The sequence below is a fragment of the Dendrobates tinctorius genome, unplaced genomic scaffold (genome assembly GCF_039654945.1).
Source record: "Dendrobates tinctorius isolate UK_male_01 unplaced genomic scaffold, ASM3965494v1 ptg000158l, whole genome shotgun sequence".
In the NCBI taxonomy this organism is placed as follows: domain Eukaryota; kingdom Metazoa; phylum Chordata; class Amphibia; order Anura; family Dendrobatidae; genus Dendrobates; species Dendrobates tinctorius.
This window is the reverse complement of record NW_027361825.1, coordinates 10,618,765-10,635,811: the sequence shown is the minus strand read 5'-3', so window position 1 is coordinate 10,635,811 and position 17,047 is coordinate 10,618,765. Positions and strand designations below refer to the sequence as shown.

Below are 17,047 nucleotides of genomic sequence, written 5' to 3'. Positions count from 1 at the left end.
AGCAAAAAAAATGACTTTGAACCACTTTGGACAGACAGAGAGAGGGGGAATCGCCATCGAAAGGGAATCGCCTTTTTCCACAGAACAGCCAGCAAGGGTTTAAGCACTGAGCGTTGTGCCAGGGTATGGTGTGACAGATCAAAAGTAATTCTGATAGATTTGTTTTTGTATGTAAAATTGGTCTTCCTCTTTGCAGCTTGAAGAATGGATTCTGTAATGGCATAGTAGTAAACACGACAAATTATGTCCCTGGAGTGCAGGGCTCTGTGTGCTCTATCAATTTCTATTGGGGATAAAAGTACAAATGGGATATCTTTGGTACTGATTGATTCTGGTATTCCTCTGAGGCGGAGATTATTTGTCCTGTTTCTGTTTTCTAAGTAAGGCTACTTTCACATTTCCGGATTTTAAATCCGGCGGGCTGCGGCGAAAAGTTGTCGAACCTGATCCGGTAGAAGCCGCAGCCCGCCGGATCATCTGTTTTTGCCGGATACGGTGCAGGAGAGGGAGATGGAAAGAGAGTCTTCGCGCATGCGCTCTGCAAAAAAGCGGTCCGGCGCTGTCAAAAAACGTTGCATGGAACGTTTTTTTGCAGACGCCGGACAGGCATTTTGCTGTTTCCGGCTAAAGCCGGACACACCGCATGGCCATCAGGCGCAATGCGGCAATAATGTAAGTCTATGGGAAAAAAGCCGGATCCGGTGGCAGCAGATACTGGATCCGGTTTTTACATTTTTCGCTGCATCGTGCCTGATGCTTCAAATATTTTTTCAATATCGGAAGTCGGCATCGGAAGTTCAAAGTTGATTGACAGCCTGACGTCATCATGATGCGCGGTGTGTGCGCATCATGATGCGCCGTCATTTCGGGCCTTCCGGGGGTCTCTGCCGGCCTGCCGGGGGGCTGTGTGGACTGCCCGGGGTCTGTACTGGCCTGCCGGGGGGCTGTGCCGGCCTGCCGGTGGTCTGTGCACCCTGTGGGGGTCTGTACCGGCCTGCCGGGGGGCTGTGCCGGCCTGCCGGTGGTCTGTGCACCCTGTGGGGGTCTGTACCGGCCTGCCGGGGGGCTGTGCTGATGTCCGGGGGTCTGTGCAAGCATCGTCCGATGGGACTACAAGTCCCATCTGGCGATGCCTGCTACCATGACAGTGATTGACACATTAGCCAATGATGGGACAGTAGTAGTCCCATCATCCGGCTAATGTGTTAAATGTTAAAAAAAAAAAAAAAAATACTACATACATACTACATGCATGCTACATACATACTACATGCTACATACATACTACATACATACCACATACATACTACATACATACTACATACATAACACATATATACTACATGCATGCTACATACTACATGCTACATATATACTACATACATACTACATACATACATACTACATATATACTACATGCATGCTACATACATACTACATGCATACTACATACATACTACATGCATGCTACATACATACTACATGCTACATACATACCACATACATACTACATACATACTACATGCATGCTACATACATGCTACATACATACTACATATATACTACATGCATGCTACATACATACTACATGCTACATACATACTACATATATACTACATGCATGCTACATACATACTACATGCTACATACATACTACATATATACTACATACATACTACATACATACTACATGCATGCTATATACATACTACATGCTACATACATACCACATATATACTACATACATACTACATACAATACATTCATACAATACATACATAGACATACAGTACATATAACATAGAGTAACATACTTACCAATACTTGTCACATTGTTCCCCGAAGCCATTGTCTTTTACGGAATAAATATTAACATAACAAACCACAAAAATACTCACCCACGATCCGAAGCAGTCCACGAGTGTGTCCCACGACGATCTTGGGTAGAGAACTGCAGCATCAGCTGTTGCTGCCGTTCTCTACGGGCTGCAGGAATCCAATGACGGAAGGTAGGTATCCTTCCGCACTGTATTCCTCCGCCACTTAAAAAAAAAAAAGTCCCTAGTCTCACTTTATGCCATTGCTGTGTGGGAAATTCCCACGCAGCAATGGCATAAAGTGAGACTAGGGACTTTTTTTTTTTTAAGTGGCGGAGGAATACAGTGCGGAAGGATACCTACCTTCCGTCATTGGATTCCTGCAGCCCGTAGAGAACGGCAGCAACAGCTGATGCTGCAGTTCTCTACCCAAGATCGTCGTGGGACACACTCGTGGACTGCTTCGGATCGTGGGTGAGTATTTTTGTGGTTTGTTATGTTAATATTTATTCCGTAAAAGACAATGGCTTCGGGGAACAATGTGACAAGTATTGGTAAGTATGTTACTCTATGTTATATGTACTGTATGTCTATGTATGTATTGTATGAATGTATTGTATGTAGTATGTATGTAGTATATATGTGGTATGTATGTATGTGGTATGTATGTAGCATGTAGTATGTATGTAGCATGCATGTAGTATGTATGTAGTATGTATGTAGTATATATGTAGTATGTATGTAGCATGTAGTATGTATGTAGTATGTATGTAGCATATATGTAGTATGTATGTAGCATGTAGTATATATGTAGTATATATGTAGCATGTAGTATGTATGTAGTATATATGTAGTATGTATGTAGCATGTAGTATATATGTAGTATGCATGTTGCATGCATGTAGTATATATGTAGTATGTATGTAGTATGAATGTAGCATGTATGTAGTATGAATGTAGCATGTATGTAGTATGCATGTTGTATGTATGTAGCATGTATGTAGCATGTAATTTTTTTTTTTTTTTTTTTTTTACATTCAACACATTAGCCGGATGATGGGACTACTACTGTCCCATCATTGGCTAATGTGTCAATCACTGTCATGGTAGCAGGCATCGCCCGATGGGACTTGTAGTCCCATCGGACGATGCCTGCACAGACCCCCGAAGCCTGCACAGCCCCCCGGCAGGCCGGCACAGCCCCCCGGCAGGCCTGCACAGCCCCCCGGAGCCTGCACAGCCCCCCGGCAGGCCGGCACAGCCCCCCGGCAGGCCGGCACAGCCCACCGGAGCCTGCACAGCCCCCCGGCAGGCCGGCACAGACCACCGGAGCCTGCACAGACCCCCTGGCAGGCCGGCACAGCCCCCCGAAAGGCCCGTACAGACCCCAGAGAGGCTGTACAAGGGAAAAACAGGATTTTTCTTATTCCGATACCGGAAGTCCCATAGACTTGAATGGGACTTCCGGTATCGGAATCGGCGATACCGATACTTTTTTTTAAGATCGGCCGATCCATTCCGATCCGATACTTTGAAGTATCGGACGGTATCGCTCAACTCTAGTTATTACATCAATTCTAGAATTAAGAGTTGAGCGATGTGACCTGAATTGTACAAACTGTTGATTACACTCTGCCACCACCTGAGAGGTCGAGGCTGCAATGTCCCTTTTAGTTGGGATTGTCTGGAGAAGAGCTCGGAGATCTACTAAGGACGCAGGTCTGTCATCATCCCCATAGGTGTATTTGAGAGGTAGTGGCCTTTCTGTATGATATTCATTTTGCGCTGTGGAGTTGCATAGACCAGGCTTGCACAAGGCTGATGTCCCACCCACTGTAGCCATGGTCACTAGGTCTGAGTCTTGTTGAACTGGCAAAATGTCCACAGCATTTAAAGGAATAGTGTCCACATTGTTTAAAGTATGCAGGACCACCTCAGGTCTATCTGTTGAACGTGGTGATGTGTCCCCCCATGATTAGCCCATGGACCATCTTGATGGGGAAGAAGGACGACTCTCATCTGGGATCTGCATCCACTGCTGCACTCCCTTTTCTCCTGAGGTGAGCAAGGCTGATCTCTCAGTGGATATAAAAGGGGAAGCTGTGGGGATGGGAGCATGAGGAGACTCCTGGTGTAGAGTGTTTTGCGCACAGCTCGATGTTACACCCAGAACAGAAGTGGGGAACCCCAATGACTGTGTGTTCCCCTGATATTGCTGTCCAAGAGTTATATGATTAAGGGAATCAACCCTCGGCTCATCCTGCACCCACTTTGTTCCATGTCCTTCTTTGTGTGATCCAGCGTCCTCATTAAATGTGCCAGAGGGTGCACAGCAGGCAGCCAGTGGCTCTGACTCACCAGCGTCTCCTGCATGTTGTGTGTGACACCCTGCAGTGCTCCTTGCAATGGCACCTTGTCCTCCACTGGCTCTGCTTAGCAGGGACTCCTGGGACCTCCTTGCCGTATATAGTATCTTCCCGTGGACCCTCCTCTCTCTTCCCGGTTACCTGGTGGTCTGAAGACTTGTTCCCGAGCTCCGGTGCAGAAACTGCACCCTGCGTGTGAGCACCTCCAGACTGCCTCTGTTCCAGGGGAAATGATGGAGATGGTGTCTGGTCCGGTCTCTGTGCCCTGGTGAGGAAAGGCTCAATATCACCCAGGGGGATGCAGAGAAGGTGGAGGACGGGGTCCTTGTTTTTTTAGCCCCTGATTTGCCCATGCTGATGTACTGTAACCGATTGCTAGGTGGATGGTAGTTAGGAGCAGCAGAAAGCACGTCTTCACTGGGCCACGTCCAGCCCCCCCCCCAAAAGGCTACAAATTTTAACTAGATGTGTATTTCCTGAAGGAAGTACAGATAGTGGTTTGAAATGGTGCCCGGGCTGCCCCTTTAAGAGAGACTTGCCTGCTGCCCCTGCAAGACTTTCAAGTCAGGATACGATTTAACTGTGGGTGCCTCTCAGGGGCCACTTTGGCCTCAGGGTCTGATTTTGTGGGTGGGGCCCCTCAGGGCCTGATTTTGTGGGTGGGGCCCCTCAGGGTCCGATTTTGTGGGTGGGGCCCCTCAGGGTCCGATTTTGTGGCCGGGGCCACTCAGGGTCCGATTTTGTGGCCGGGGCCACTCAGGGTCCGATTTGGTGGCCGGGGCCCCTCAAGGTCCGATTTGGTGGCCGGGGCCCCTCAGGGTCTGATTTGGTGGGTGGGGCCCCTCAAGGTCCGATTTTGTGGCTGGCGCCCCTCAGGGTCCGATTTTGTGGCCGGGGCCACTCAGGATCCGATTTTTGTGGCCGGAACTCCTCAGGGTCCAATTTTGTGGGTGGGGCCCCTCTGGGTCCGATTTTGTGGCTGGGGCCCCTCAGGGTCCGATTTGGTGGGCGGGGCCCCTCAGGGTCCAATTTAGTGGGCAGGGCCCCTCAGGGTCCAATTTGGTGGGTTGGGCCCCTCAGGGTCCGATTTTGTGGCCGGGGCCCCTCAGGGTCCGATTTAGTGTCAGGGGCCCCTCAGGGTCCGATTTTGTGGTTGGGTCCCCTCAGGGTCCGATTTTGTGGTTGGGGCCCCTCAGAGTCCGATTTTGTGGCCGCGGCCCCTCAGGGTCTGATTTTGTGGCCGCGGCCCCTCAGGGTCCGATTTTGTGGGCGGAGCCCCACTGGGTCCAATTTGGTGGGCGGGACCACTCTGGGTCCAATTTGGTGGGAGGGACCACTCTGGGTCCAATTTGGTGGGCGGGGCCTCTCAGGGTCCGATTTGGTGGGCGGGGCCCCACAGGGTCCGATTTGGTGGGCGGGGCCCCTCAGAGTCCTATTTGGTGGGCAGGGCCTCTCTGGGTCTGATTTGGTGGGTGGGGCCACTCTGGGTAAGATTTGGAGGCTGGGGTCGCTCAGCCTCCAATTTGGAGGCCGGGGTCGTTGAGCTTCCGATTTGGAGGCCGAGGTCAAAGAGCCTCAGATTTGGAGGCAGGGGTCGATGAGCTTCCGATTTGGAGGCCAGGGTCGATGAGCCTCCGATTTGGAGGCCGGGGTGGATCAGCCTCCGATTTGGAGGCCGGGGTGGCTCAGCCTCCGATTTGGAGGCCGGGGTGGCTCAGCCTCCGATTTGGAGGCCGGGGTGGATCAGCCTCCGATTTGGAGGCCGGGGTGGCTCAGCCTCCGATTTGGAGGCCGGGGTGGCTCAGCCTCCGATTTGGAGGCCGGGGTGGCTCAGCCTCCGATTTGGAGGCCGGGGTGGCTCAGCCTCCGATTTGGAGGCCGGGGTGGCTCAGCCTCCGATTTGGAGGCCGGGGTGGCTCAGCCTCCGATTTGGAGGCCGGGGTGGCTCAGCCTCCGATTTGGAGGCCGGGGTGGCTCAGCCTCCGATTTGGAGGCCGGGGTGGATCAGCCTCCGATTTGGAGGCCGGGGTGGATCAGCCTCCGATTTGGAGGCCGGGGTGGATCAGCCTCCAATTTGGAGACCGGGGTCGATCAACCTCCGATTTGGAGGCCGGGGTGGCTCAGGCTCCGATTTGGAGGCCGGGGTGGCTCAGCCTCCGATTTGGAGGCCGGGGTGGCTCAGTCTCCGATTTGGTGTGTCGGCCCTTTAAGACTCATTTGGGTGCGCTGGCCCTTTAACAATCACTTTGGCGCGTTGGCCCTTTAAGAGCTAGTTTGGCTGACTGGGCTTCTTTTAAATCCACTTTGGCGCACACATTCTCTCTCAGGGGCATGTGTCATGTGATGAAGCTAGATTTGCATTTGTGCTGTGGGTTTCGCTTTAAGAGCTGATATTATGTGGCAGAGGCTCTGTGCTGGGGTTCAAGTGACGTTCGTAGGCGTTGGCATAGTAACTGGTTCTGCCTGCGCATATCAATGAGCTCAACTGTCATTTCAATCGCCTCAGGGCACGTTTTGCCATTTCCTATTGAAAAGCATTGGAGACAATGCATTCCAATGACGGGAAAAAAAATTTTCAAACGCAAATTGCGCAAAAACTACAAATCCGATCGACACGAAAAATACTTAGCACACCTCTCATGGACGCTGGCTTCGAAACGACACCTCAACGGAGTCTGTGCGTGTAGCGGTTCGGGCCGCATTATTTGCGGAAATCAACTTAATAATAATAATAAGAAGAAGAAGAAGAAGTTAGCAGCGTTCGGATTACAATATAGTGGTTTTTTCAAACCACTATAATGAAAAGAAAATTGCAAAAGTGCTTGTAGTATCCAACTATCCACTTCTATGAAGGTACGAATGACCCTTTAACCCCTTGAGGGGCAGCTGTTTTTTTGTGCTTTAATTTTTTCCTCGTCTTCTTTCTAGAGCCATAACTTTTTTTGCGATTGCCGTATAAAGGATTTATTTTTATAAGTGTATTCACTTTGCCATATAATCTATTGAAAAAGAGGAAACAAAAATCCAAGTGTACTAAAATAATGAAAAAAGATGCAATCCTGCCATTGAATTATATAGGATAATTTATTCTATCCTGTGAAGCCCAACCTGTGGGTTTGGCTTTACTAGAACAAGAGGATGGCAGAGAAAGGAACCTTCAGCTATCTCCTGGCTGCCCTGGCAAACCAATCTGCGATTCCATTGTGAGGGGCCACTGAGCACCGAATACTCCGCTAAGTCACTCCACTATGATGGCATACTTAAAATGGGTATTTGGAGTTATCAAGTTTGGTAGTTATTCACTATCCACAGAATAGCGTATCATTTCCGATTGCTGAGGGTCCAACCACTGGGTCCGGAAATGGGACTCTAAAAAGTTCATGTGAATGGAGCAGCGGTCGATCATGCATTCAATCTTATTGGAAGTACTGAAGACCAGCCGAACACTGTGTTCAGCTCTCTCCGGATACCCCATTAAGAACGACCCGCGTGGCAGTGCACCTGATCGACCACGTCTCCACTCACATGGGCTCTTCACAGTTCCAGTTCTCGGATCAAGTGGTCAGGCCCAAAAGCAATCAGAAAGTTAAAACCTTTCCAATAGAGAGGGGATAACTTCCAATCTTGAGAATACCCCTTTAAATACCACTGGCAGATATAACAGCAGCATTTAAAGTGGTTAAACAGTAGTGAATGGAGCTGAAAAAAAGCACACCTCTGAAAATAGTATACAATTAATAGTTTATTACTTTAAGAAGGTAACTGATGAAGTAAAAAATGTCCAAACTAAAATCTGAAAGTACTGGTGATTTTTGGCGATGGTCTCAGCTCCTGTCCCACCACTGACGATAACCACTGAACGTCCCTATGACATAAGGTTTGTCCACCGGTTTATAAATAGAAGCTGATATTGATAATCAAGGTCAAGATAACAATAATGTGACACGGAGAACATATTGTAGATAACGTATTTCATAATAACTGGCATTGAGTCAAGTGAACTATGATCAGTATTCCCGAGAGGCGTCACTCGTTACAGAAGGAAAACTAACTACAGATGGGAATGTTGTATGAAAGTGAATTAGGTCTTGTCGCGGAGGCAGCTCTCAGCGGTTACAATCACCCTCTGCTAAATATCCACATACAGTTAATTGCAATGAATTAGGACTAGTTGTCCTCCCTTGTAAACTTCTGAGTATTATACACGTATTCCGTGCAGGACATGGATGCCCCGGAGGGTCTTCAGTAAAAGTCTAAGGCTGTGTGCCCACGTTGCGTTTTTTAAGCGTTTCCGCGGCGCTTTTAGACAAGTGTTTCTGCTGTGGAAAAGCTTAAGAAAAGCATCTAATGTAATAGAATGGAGAGCGCACATGTTGTGCTAATGGTGCGTTTTTTTCCGCTGCGGAAACGCTTAGCGGAAAAAAACGCAGCATGTTCATTAATTGTGCGGAATCGCACGCGATTCCACATACATACACTGTAATTGCAAAAACGCATAGGATAACGCATGTCAAAACGCTTGACAATCGCGTCAAAAACGCATGTCAAAAAGCGCATGCGTTTTCCCTGGCAAGGGCATGCGTTTCTGCTCAGGAAAAAAACGCTTGAAAAACGCTACGTGGGCACATAGCCTAAACGAGTTTTGGTGGCCCTGATCCTTAGTTCTTGTATGTCAGAGATTGGATTATGAGATAACAGACACTTGTCCTGGTCTCGTTCATCGTTGTAGGCAGTGCATATCATCAGGACACTGAACAAATGCAATAACGATCAATCATCCATCGAGCACTGAGCCACTTTCGTATCTTTAGTCAGCGCTCAGAAAATCAGGATTTATAAATCAGTCCTAAAGTTCATTCATTGGTCTGTCTGACACGGTTAGTGGGCATGCCCTATCTGACACTGTGGGTACCCATTGGCTGGCATTGCTTATTAGGGCATCTCTTAAAATAGAAACTTTACTCCTTAGACCTTCCACATCGAAGGCATATCGCTCAGCAATCAGTTCTCTTGCTTTGCTCTGATGAGGGGAAAGAGCCTTGAAACAGACAAATACATATGAAGCTTCAGGTTTGGCTTCTTTTCCTAAGTCAAGTGGCAAAGCTCTATAAAAGGGATGATATTCACTTATAGGATTATTCCTACCAGTAGGTGGCAATAGAGATCCTCTTTTCTTTTTCCATGAAGAGGTTTTTTGCAGGTGAGCACACCTCTGGAATGGTACTGGTTTTAGGGACACTCTTTGGATGTCACTTCAAGCATTTACTGCTTTTAAGGACAAGAACCCCGTATACATTAGAATAAAGTCAGACTTATCCGCCAATATCGGTGGGATCTGCCGATGCTCAAATGTGTATTACGGTCAACTGACACTTTAAATCAGTGGAGTGAAGGATGAGGCATGTCGGATTTCCAGTGGACGATCTTTTTGTTATCCAGGAGATAAACCTCTACCAGAGACATCAGACAGCAGCTCTATCACAGACATTGCCGAGCTGAGCATCCTGTGTATTGGGGACCGTAGCTGTAAAACGATAGCTGTCTAATCTGTATGGGGGTTTTGCTCTCTATCTGACATGGTTTAGGTGGACACAGTGTTCTAGAAGTGTTTATGAGACCACTTTCTGTCTGACATTGTTTATTGGGGCACTATCTGACTGTCCTTGGTAATTTTACATTTTGTTAGCTTGTACTGTTTATAGGAGCACTTTGTAAATAACACTGTTTATTGAAGCCCTCTGGTTGATGATTTTTACACTGTCAATGGATCGGTATATGGCTGACATTAGTTATTGGGCACTCTTGTCTGGCACAGTTTTTGGGGCACTCTGCATTCTCTAGCTGACATTATTAATTGTCCACTCTTTGACTGACACTTTTTGGAGGGCCACTGTTTTTGATGCATTCTCTGGCTAACACTATTTTTGTAGCTGACACTATTTTTGGAGCACTCTCTGACATTATTTTTGGGATGCTTTCTAGCTGACACTGTTTATGTGGGGCTCTATGACCGCCACTGTTGTGTATGCACTCTCTAGCTGACAGTACTTAAGGGGCACTCTCTGGCTGACACTGCTTTTGGTGTACTCTCTGGCTGACACTATTTATGGAGAACACTCTGACTGCCATTGTCTTTGACATACTCTCCATCTGGCATTGTTATATTGTTAATAAGTTATTCTGGCTGCCATATTTTTTGGGGCACTCCCTGGCTGCCATTATCTTTAAAGCACTCTCTGGCTGACAATATTTAGGGGGCATACTCTGACTGCCGCTGTCTTTGGTGTACTCTCTGGCTGACACTATTTATGGGGCACAAATAAGCTGAAATGTTGGCAAACACAACAGAATACCTATCTAATAACTATTGACAACTGACATTCCCTTAAAGGACACACATTGCCTACAAATCATAGAAACATTTAACTATCTGGTGTAATGACTGACACATATTCCGCGTTGGTTTTTGGTTTCTTTAATCGTCAGAACATTTCCAACTACATAGCAAAAAACTGCACATCGTAACTTTAGGATGCAGATTAAAAAAATAAATTATTTAATACAATTATTACAAAATCTTACATAATATTTCAAACATTAGCACTGACCAGCAATGCTGCATCACTTCGGTTATCAGATCAGCAAAAATGCTTTCATCATATCACCTGGTCCGATTATAAGAAAAAAAAATGGCAAAATGTAACATATGTAGTAGACACATTATCCACTGGATGTCACCCTCACACTGCCTTCTATATTGCGGAACATCTATAACACACACAGTGGCCATAGGGCACCAGTATTGCTGAGTAATCTCCTAAATAAATACATAATACGTGATTCCAAAAAATCAGTAGCAGTCATCTATGACATGATGCAGTACTCTCACTGTCCAGTAGTGGCAGTATATCCCAAAACGCCATGGATATAATACTGTTGATTTGAGGTATTCAATTCAGAAACTTAAATAAAAGTGCGGGAAACAACATAGCGGTTCATTCCTTTAAGTCTTTGGATATGGTATATTGCCTGTAAAATAAATGAAAAAGTTAGTTTTGTCTTTTTAATAATATTAATTAGGTAGCATACAATGAAATCAATATTATGGTCATCTTAGTGAATCAGAGGCAAATATGTACTGACCAGCTTTAAGAAAACAGCTGAAAAAAACCTAATACCTAATATCGTGAGAAACTGGAGTCTGTCACAAAATTTGTGGAATATTAATGCTGGTCTAATCTGTATATATTGGGTTTCATCTGCATCTGTTCAAGTGTTGATGAGTTTAGTGGTTCCTCAAAATGAACGGAGATCTGAATTGTTAAAGGTCTGGTTCAATAAGGATAAAGGAGAAGTTCTCCAGGGGAAGGTAGTAACCACAGGGTGAAATAATTGCAGCTATACCTGTTCATGCATGGTCATTGAAATCACAATCATTCCCCTCTGTGAAGCAGAATTAGGCCAAGTTCAGACAAGTGTATTTCATGGTCCTTATATGGACCACAATGACCAGACTGATCTTGAGTCTCCCGGCCAAAAGTACAGCCTCAGACATATGTGAGGCTGTAAGCTTGGATCAGGAGACTTGCGATCCGTATAGGGACCTTGAAATATGCCCCTATGAACCCAGCCTTAGTAATAGCAGTTCCAAACACTGAATTTGACCCCTTCAACGATCCCTGAGAATTTACCATTTTCAGTAAAGCAATCTTCCCATTTGCCCTTTTTGCCTATTGGTGTTTAGTCAGAGAAAGACTTACCAATAATGTTGCTCCAACAACAGCAAAAGTTCCAATGCCAACAGCCAAAGAGATGAGAATAATTTTCCAAGGAGCCAAGAACTTGGTAGAGCCATCGGTTGTAGTCACTGAAAGAAGAATCAAGTTGTGGATTAGCTCACACTCATCTATTTTCATTCTAAATCACATTTATGTTTTTATAATCTATTCATTTACCTGAATTCTGGCCTTGCGTGCTTTGGATTTCGGTGATTGAGGGGGGGTGGGTCACTGGCGAAGAAGAATCGGAGTTGGTGACTGATGTTGAAGAAGGCTTTGTATCCGTGGTCAAGCCAATAATGGTGGAATTAGAAGATGCAGTGGAAGATGTCTGGCTGTTGAAAGACATGGATGTGCTGCTGATTGGAACCATTGAGTTATTTGTCAAGTTGATTGTGGTTCTTTGTGATGATGTTGACACTGATGAGATAGGTGAAGTATTTACGGTAACGGTTGAGCTGCTGAAAACACCAGTGTCTGAAGGTGTTGTGCTGCTTGGTGAAGTTGAATGGACAATTGAGGTTTCGCTAGAAGAAACCTTTGTAATATCAAGTGTTAATGAAATGGAAGGTGAAGCAGTTTTAGTTATGTCAGATGAGGGACTGCTCGTAACAGTAGATCGGCTGGAGGCCGGCGTGATGCTACTGGTGGATACTGGCTGACTACTGGTTCCATTTTTGGATGAAGTTACCATATCAGTGGCTGCAGGTGGAGTTGACGAGTGTGTAGAGCTTCCCAAGTCCAATAATGTTGTACTGGCATTATTACTTGAAGATGCTACTGTGCTCCTGTTTGGGGTTGTCATGATACTCATAGGATTAGAAGATGAGGTTATATTGGTCAAAGTAGTAGGAGAGGTAGTTGTTACAGAAGAAGACATACCTGAAGCACCTGTAACATTAGCAAAAGAAGACACTGGACTTGTTGTTGTTGTCGAAGAACTAGATGATGCATTATTCTTGGTAACATCATAGATGTTGATTGTGGTAATATTGGATGCTGTTGGGTTTGAAGTTGTCACTGTGTCACTCACAACTTCCTGGATTGTCATACCACTATTGGATGGTGTTGTTGTGATGTTAGTATTGGTAGGTGGTTTGCTGGAATCATTTTCAGAAGATGTGGTGAAGCTGCTTTTATTTTCAGGAGATAAACTTGAAATTGTTGATGAATTAATCAGGGTAGTATGATGATTGGTGCTAGGAAATTCTGTTGTGCTATCAGTCCTTGATTGGTTACCATTGAAAGAAGAAGTCGTCATGATGTCTTTGGTTGAATCCCATGTACTTGATTGTGTGATCTTATCAGTTGTTGAACTTGGTGTGACAACACTTGAAGATTCCTGGATTATACTAGGTGCTGATGTAACAGGAGATGTATCTAAGTTGTTTCGAGAGGATGGTTGACTCAAGGTTGATCCCAATTGGGAAGTGGTTGATGTTGGTGAGACATTGGTAGTTATCAGAGGAACACTGGAAACCATAGTTTGTGCATTAGTAATGTTAGGAGCAAGAGGGCTACTGGTTGCTGTGCTAATGTTTAGGTTGTTGTATGATACTGACTGAGTACTAGTTTCTCCTACTTGAGTAGATGACTTCATTATAGTAGATGATGTTGATGTACTGGAAAATGTCTCTATATTATTAGTTGATGTTAGGAATGGTGGTGATGTACCAGAAGACATAGTTGTACTATTACTTACTATAGGTTGATTTGTTGATGGTGGATCGGCACTGTTATGGTCGATCCTTGATGTGACAACTGGAGTAGTTGAGGTTTCGTTTGAAGTAGTTGTCGTAGATGGATTAGTGGTATTTATTGTTGATGGTGCTATATTAGAAGAGGCAGTGATCGTCATAATTGATTTTGAATCAGTTTTAGTTATGGTTGTTTGCATGCTTGTGTGGTAGGGTAAGTTTGTCATTGTACTAGGTGCTGATGACATAGATGGATCGCTATTAGGAGCTGGGTTATTAGTCACCATGCTTGTAAGGATTGGAGAAGTGGTTCTGGAAGATATTGTGCTTGATGATGAATAGGTAGTGGGCAGTGCTGGCTGAGTACTTGTTGATTGTGTATAGGTTGATGTGGTGGTGAGCTTTGTACTTGCAGTTGTGGGTTCCTGAGATGTCCTGGTGCTGTCTGATATGCTAATGGTTGGTATTGTTTTACTACTACTTTCTGTTCCAGAAGATGTTCCTGTATGCAACATCCCATCTGATTCAGTTTTGCTTTCTGTTGATAATGGTATAGTTGCATTTTCTTCTGGTTTTAAGCTGGTTTCAGTAAAGGAAATAGAACTCCTAGAAGTGGACTCTAGTGGTTGACCATTGGTCTTGGTAATGGAAACAGATGTCTTCGTTGTCCCTTCTGGTTGACTATTGGTTCCACTAGACAGCAGAGTATTTACATGTGTGGTCACTTCTGGTTGACTGCTGGTTTCATCAAAGATTAGAGTAGTTTCCGTGAAGTAGTAATCTGTTGTTGCCTCTTCAGGTTGAGTACTGGTTATTATAGTTTCCGGAGCGTCAGTAGTACGAGGAAATAATATGCTGCTGATAGTGCTGATCAGGGATCCTAGTGACTGGGCTTCAGTATTCTGCCCTGTAAAAAGTGACAGAGTGTGAGACACCGACCTATGTGTGCAGACAATATAAGTGGTACCCATTGATGTAAACCACGAAATACACAAGTTTTTTTTAAAACAGAACATCCCTTTAGTGTCTTATACCATATTATACCTTGTCCGATAATATATTCCCACAGCACAAATTCTGATGACACCAAACCCAACTCTCCCACCTACTGTATGATAGTAGGTCCATAATGTGATCCTATGGAGGCAAAAGGACAGATCTCTATCTAGGACACGTTGTGGAAACATTCGTTCAAAAATATAGTTAATTACAGAATCTCGTATGTTTCCCGTATATGGGCCGATTGGCACTACTGAGTTTGCAGGTACGATCAGGTCATGCAGCCTAAGAAGCTACTTGTCTTTTATTCTTCCTCTCGTAATATTAATGCTGTATATGCAACCCTATAATAGTGCAAGTTCAATGTCCTCCACAGAACCAATCTCACATTCTCACCCTTATATAAGGTCACTATCATATTTTTACTAATTTATTCGGTTCAGGTGACATTGCCACTCTTTTATAAGGTCAATGCCAGAATTTCACCCTTATATGAAGTCAATGCCATATTCTCACCCTTATATAAGGACATTGCCACATTCTCACCCTTATATAAGGTCAATTCCTCATTTTCACCCTTATGTAAGGTCAAAGCCACATTCTCACTCTTATATAAGGTCAGCACCATATTCTCACCCTTATATAAGGTCAATGCCATATTCTCACCTTTATATAAGGTCACTGCCATATTCTCACCCTTATATAAGGTCAATGCCACATTCTCACTCTTATATAAGATCAATGCCATGTTTTCACACTTATATAAGGTCAGTGCCATATTCTTACCCTCTTATAATGTCAATGCCATATGCTCATCCTTATATTAGGACGCTGCCACATTCTGACCCTTATATAAGGTCAGTGCCATATTCTCAACCTTATATAAGGCCAATGCCACATTCTCACCCCATATAAGGACAATGCCACATTCCCACCCTTATGTAAGGTCAATGCCATATTCTCACCCTTATATAAGGGCAATGTGATATTTCTATCCTTTGTAACATCAGTGCCACATTTTCACCCTTATATAAGACCAAAAACATATTTTTATCCTTTCATAAAGTCATTTTTTTCTTGTCGTCATCCTTAACGAGATCTGATTGTTCTGACCTTACCTACTTTACTCTCAAGAAAAAAATCACATTTTGGTGTTGTCACCAAGGTTAATTCCATTCACTTAAATTTGGGGACTCCTTGTTCTTTACACTAAGCTACATACAAGACTAATGGAAATTATAAAAGCTTTATGGTCCCGCATTTTCTCCGCTGTCTTGAACCTTACACTTATATTCCATTCATCTAGATCAGTGTTTCCCAAACTCCAGTCCTCACGGCCTCCAACATGTCATGTTTTCAGGATTTCCTTAGTATTTCACAGGTGATGGAAGTATCGTCAAGGCATCAGGAATTCTCTCACATGTGTAACACTATGGAAATCCTAAGAACATGACCTGTTGGGGTCCGCGAGGACTGGAGTTTGGGAACCACTGATCTAGGTAAAGGTTTATAATCCTGTATTCACAGACCTCATGGCCTGCAGCTATATTCTCCTATATACTGCTACTATACTCCTATATACTGCTATACGTTCCTAATATATTCCTTTATATTGCTACATTATTCTTATATTCTCTTACATACTGCTACTCTACTCCTCCTATATACTCCTACTATACTCCTAAGAGACACACATTACAATATGGCAGATTTTCTTACCTGCTAAGAGGAGCAGCAGCAGCAGTGCCGGGGGGGCAGCGTGCAGTCCTGGGGATTTCATGGCAGCTCTTGCAGTTCAAATTATCTTAATATAATGATTTCGCAGCCCCTGAATACAGTTTTATATGCCAGGATTAAAGCCATGGGTGGGGCGATGACTTAATTTTGACATCACGACTATTCTCAGGATGAGGCATCTCTTTTGTAAACTGTACTGATACCTCTCATCTAAAAAAGGTGAAGGGAAAACAGGGAGTGCCACCACCAAAGTGATCTCTCCAACCATGAATAAGAGAGTCCTTATCTATAGAGATGGGTGTAACTGTTTATATACATGGAGATAACTCATTACTAAAACGTTATGTATTTCATACATGAGAGGTTGTGAAAGTGATAGATGCTTACGTAGGAAAGAATGTTAGAAAGAGAAAGAAAGAAGTAGAAAGAAAGTAGAAAGAAAGAGATAGAAAGAAAGAAGGTGAAAGATAAAAAGAAAGTGAAAGAAATGGTGAAAGAAAGAGAAGGAAGGGAAAGAAAAAAACAAACAGAAAGAAAAAAAGAAAGGAGAAAGAATTAAAGAAACAAAAGAAAGAAATAAAGAAGGTGAAAAAATAGAAAGACCGAGAAATGAAAAAAGTGAAAGAAAAAGAAAAAAGAAAGAAAAAAAGAAA

The 17,047-nt window shown here is 44.4% G+C and overlaps 1 protein-coding gene across 1 annotated transcript; it reads right to left on the bottom strand.

Moving 5' to 3' along the window:
* Window positions 1-10,797: 10,797 nt before the first annotated feature.
* LOC141051823 (uncharacterized) lies at window positions 10,798-16,449 on the bottom strand. The gene is made up of 4 exons (XM_073548853.1): window positions 16,377-16,449; window positions 12,139-14,565; window positions 11,944-12,050; window positions 10,798-11,212 (listed from the first exon to the last, which is right to left on the bottom strand). Exons 1-4 carry the CDS (start codon window positions 16,435-16,437, stop codon window positions 11,147-11,149), a joined length of 2,661 nt encoding a protein of 886 aa, XP_073404954.1. The 5' UTR covers window positions 16,438-16,449; the 3' UTR covers window positions 10,798-11,146.
* Between the last annotated feature and the right edge of the window lie 598 nt (window positions 16,450-17,047).